Below are 4,798 nucleotides of genomic sequence, written 5' to 3' on the forward strand. Positions count from 1 at the left end.
ATTATTTATAAATTTGTGATGATACTACTAAATCACGTAGGAACCAAAATAGATAAGTCACAAAATAAGAAACTCGATAATCCGGGCACTTTTTGAAAGTTCCTTATTCTAGAGAAAAGCTCGAAGTTTCAATAGAACTTAGCTTTATTGACTTTCTTGTTATATTTTTCATCTTTTCTTAAGAAAATTCAGAACTCGTGTAATAGATGTTGAGAGAGCAGAGTTTCTAAAGCAGAATGACCAAACAGCCGCTAACACTGTCCAGCTGGTTATGGTGCTCCAAGAAATCTTCCTTGCTAATAGGTGGCGAATCAAACACACATGCGCGTGAGCGGACGACGGACACTGCATGCTGCCTGGTGCGTCACCTTTACACCAGGATGTAGCACTGGCTGGCACAATGTGTGTGGGCGAAACTAGGATGAAGATATTAGGCTCTCTTTTGGCCGAACTAAATGCTCGGAAAACTAGAAACTGCATTGTCTCGAAGAAACGAAATTTTTTTTATTATATCATAAGGAAACTTGCAAAAGCAGTTCACAGAAGAAGCCATGACAGTCCAGGACAAGAAAGACAAGCACTTTAGGGAATAAATATGACAAGTTTATAAAAGGAGCTGTTAATGCTAGTACATCCCGTCCTCGGCTATCTTTACCTGTAGTTTTCTGACAGACGCACGCGCATTAGAAGGCCCCGACAGCACCTGCCAGGAGAGTGTTTCATTGAGAAACGGACGCAGCGTACACAGAACAAAGCTTACCCACCGTACGTACCCACCAGTGCTTGTACACCAGGCCCAATGGGAAGATTGTTACTACCGTTGCTGTTGATGGCCATGGCACTGACATTAACCAGAGCCCAGCAGTTTACTTTTGACCTCTCCCCATCGGTCAGGCAGCAACGCCAGCCACCAGCAGTTCTTGACCTTTGGGCTCCTACAACCATCAGAGAGCGGAAAACGTCGAATGCCAAATTCTTCGTCAGAGAACGACGCGGATCTCGACAATACGATGTTCCCCAGATTGGTGAGTTTTAGGACAATTAAGTTTTCTAGTTTGTAAGAAGTGCCCTGACTTTAAACTACGGGTCCTATATTTTTTAAAGCCTTAACTGATAATATACCAAGGTGCTTTTACGTTTTTAATCAGATCAGCATTACACAGTCTTAAAAATATGTAGCATTTATATGCCCCTGTAAGGCTGTTGTTTCCTTCAAGCTGTAAAGTAATGCAGTGTAATCAGTAAATCTTTCCTTTTTGACTTGCATGTATCCTTGCAAGTCATGAAACAAGTAAGTATAACTGTCCCAAAGTATGAAAATCATGAAAATACACCAATAAGTAAAAACATCTAGGTTTGACTTACTGTTGGCATTCCTCTAAAAAGTTTATCTGATTTAATATTTACCGCTCAATTTGAGCTACTAGTTACTAATACTGAAAATTAAACACGTGACTTAACTCGCCTGAACTTAAAGAGCCAGATACGACTCATACCCGAGATTTGTATGTTTTTACTATTATTACAGAACTGAAAATTGGAAACGTCCACAGAACCGGAATCTAGTATTGATTAAAACAGAGTTGGTTTTTAAGTTGTATACTTATTGATTAAATTTATGTAGACTGTGTGAGTTGACCTGTGACTAATACAGACTGTGTGAGTTGACCCGTGATGACCAATGTAGACTGTGTGAGTTGACCCGTGATGACCAGTGATTTTTTTGTCATTATTTCTGATAAAGCTAAGTTTAGTTGATTTTAATATTTTCTAGTAACATTAAGTTTTAGTAGATTTTTCATTGTGTCTGGTAAAGTTAAGTTTAGTAGATTTTTCATCGTGTCTGGTAAAGTTAGATTTTAGTAAATTTTTCATCGTGTCTGGTAAAGTTAAGTTTAGTAGATTTTTCATCGTGTCTGGTAAAGTTAGATTTTAGTAAATTTTCATCGTGTCTGGTAAAGTTAAGTTTTAGTACATTTTCATCGTGTCTGGTAAAGTTAAGTTTAGTTGATTTTTCATCGTGTCTGGTAAAGTTAAGTTTTAGTACATTTTTCATTTTTCCTGTTAAAACTAAGTTTTAATTGATTTTTCATTATATCTGGTAAACTTAAGTTTCAATTGAATTTTCATTATCTCTTGTAAATCTAGGGTTGAGTTGATTTTCCACTTTATCTTATAAAGATTGTTTGTTTATTTTTGAATTTCGTGCAAAGCGTTAGCCGTCCCTAATTTAGTAGTGTAAGACTAAAGGGAAGGCAACTAGTCACCACCCACCGCTAACTCTTGGGCATTTTTTTACCAGCGAATAGTGGGATTGACCGTCACATTATAACGTCCCCACGGCTGAAAGGGCGAGCATGTTTGGGGGACGGGGATTCGAACTCGCGACCTTCAGATGGTGAGTCGAGTGCCCTAACCACCTGGCCATCTGATAAAGTTTAGTTTCAGTTGATTTTTCACTATGCCTGGAAACGCTAAACTCTGGTAAATTGTAATATCAGTAACTACAAAAGAATGCTTTGACTTCAATGTTAATTCTAACGTCCTCTTGGATGCAGATATTTCTCAGAAATGTAAAGTTATTGATTTTTGCTTTTTGTTTAGTCTAAAATAAACAAATGGTCCTTTAGCGTTGCTATCAGTTTGTTCTCCTAGTGTCGGGTTCCGTGCACAGAATTGGGTGATGATTTAAATTAGTGATATAAGATTGTAATAATGCATGTTTGTATCCTACCCTTAGTGTGTATTGCAATGAATATATTAATAGCAACGTTTCTAATGCTGCCACATTCTAGACCAATGGAGATGTCGTTCACTCTAAGATAAAACGGAATGTTGTGAAATAACAATATTCAGTATTAAATAACTAATTTGAAACCAATGTATTAAAGACTTCATTTTTCTCCAGGAAGGAAAATAACAGACATTATTTTTTATAAAGTTAAGGTTCATTAAGCTTATCTCTCTCTGTCTGCCAAACGTTAATTTGGATAGAAACCTTAGATTACTGGCTATATTGTAATGCGTGTGATATTTGTGTTCAAGACAGCTCTGATGAAACTTCTCTCATGACACACACACACACACACACATATTGTGGGCTTAATGGTTGTTGACACGTTTTTAAGAAAGCTGCAGAACTAGCGTTAATGGATTTTAGTTTTTATTTTCATCTTCCAGGTTTGATCAAGAACTCGGTTAACAATATATTACATCTATGGAAACTCATCCCGGGCCGAGGGTTGAAAGATCCATGGTTCGCATCTCGTTACCGCAAAAGTTGGCGGATCTAGAAATTAAAACTAACTTATGTTCCGTACATTATACTGACAGCCCTTTTGTATACTTTCAATAAAATTAAAATAAAATGACGTGCATAACAATATATTTGTAGAAGTTGTTTTTTTAAACCTTATAAAAATAAATTATTGTGCACGTGAAAACGCTGGTGTCTTCATTTTATTTTAATATTATTAACTTATGTTTAATTTTATGTTCTTCTGAAAAATTTAAAATACATGCACTGTCCATTAACTTGTTTCGTCGTTGTTATGAATATGACCATTGTTGACATTCTTGTACGCAAATTAGAAAAAAAAAAAGATACAGCAAAGCATCTTTGAATTTTCCATGAACTTTTAAACGGATAAAGAGCGATAAGAAATATTTATTATATTAATTTGTTTCTAATTTTAATAGGTTTCCAATACTTTCCTATTGTCCGCCATTTTCCATTGTATAAACTTTAAATGATCGTTAGAATAACTAGAAGCTAAACAAATTAAAACTAGAACCTTAAGGTTTTTTTTTATCAGACCTCTTTTTCGTCATAAATAAAACGTGTCATTACTTACTGGAACAATCATTTGTACAGAAGAACAACACTTACTGGAACAATAATTTTTACAGAAGAACAACACTTACTGGAGCAATAACTTGTGTAAAACAACACTTACTGGAACAATAACGTGTGTAGAACAACACTTACTGGAACAATAACGTGTGTAGAACAACACTTACTGGAACAATAACGTGTGTAGAACAACACTTACTGGAACAATAACGTGTGTAGAACAACACTTACTAATACTTACTTACTGGAACAATAACTTGTGTAGAACAACACTTACTAAGAGCAGTAGCACTTAAGTGAAGACTTATCTGTAAAGATGACTAATAGTGGTAACCACAGTTAATATTGATATATAAATATTGGTACTACTTATCTGTAAAGATGACTAATAGTGGTAACCACAGTTAATAAATTATCTGTAAAGATGACTAATAGTAGTAACCACAATTAATATTGAGACACAAATATTGGTACTACTTATCTGTAAAGATGACTAATAGTGGTAACCACAGTTAATATTGATGCATAAATATTGGTAATAATTATCTGTAAAGATGACTAATAGTAGTAACCACAGTTAATACTGATACATAAATATTGGTACTACCTGATACATAAATATTGGTACTAATTATCTGTAAAGATGACTAATAGTGGTAACCACAGTTAATACTGATACATAAATATTGGTACTAATTATCTGTAAAGATGACTAATAGTGGTAACCACAGTTAATATTGAGACATAAATATTGGTACTTTATTAACTGTGGTTACCACTATTAGTCATCTTTACAGATAAGTAGTACCAATATTTATATATCAATATTAACTGTGGTTACCACTATTAGTCATCTTTACAGATAAGTAGTACCAATATTTATATATCAATATTAACTGTGGTTACCACTATTAGTCATCTTTACAGATAAGTAGTACCAATATT

The 4,798-nt window shown here is 34.5% G+C and overlaps 1 protein-coding gene across 1 annotated transcript in view; it reads left to right on the forward strand.

Annotated features, from left to right (window-relative positions):
• Positions 1–447: 447 nt before the first annotated feature.
• The window catches only part of LOC106461926, a 58,215-nt gene continuing 53,864 nt past the window's right edge, over positions 448–4,798 (forward strand). The window contains exon 1 of the mRNA XM_022389028.1: positions 448–1,025. Within this exon, the coding sequence (XP_022244736.1) occupies positions 800–1,025 (226 nt within the window). The 5' untranslated portion in view covers positions 448–799. The remainder of the gene's footprint in view (positions 1,026–4,798) is intronic.

Source organism: Limulus polyphemus, unplaced genomic scaffold (assembly GCF_000517525.1).
Source record: "Limulus polyphemus unplaced genomic scaffold, Limulus_polyphemus-2.1.2 Scaffold1059, whole genome shotgun sequence".
Lineage (NCBI taxonomy): Eukaryota > Metazoa > Arthropoda > Merostomata > Xiphosura > Limulidae > Limulus > Limulus polyphemus.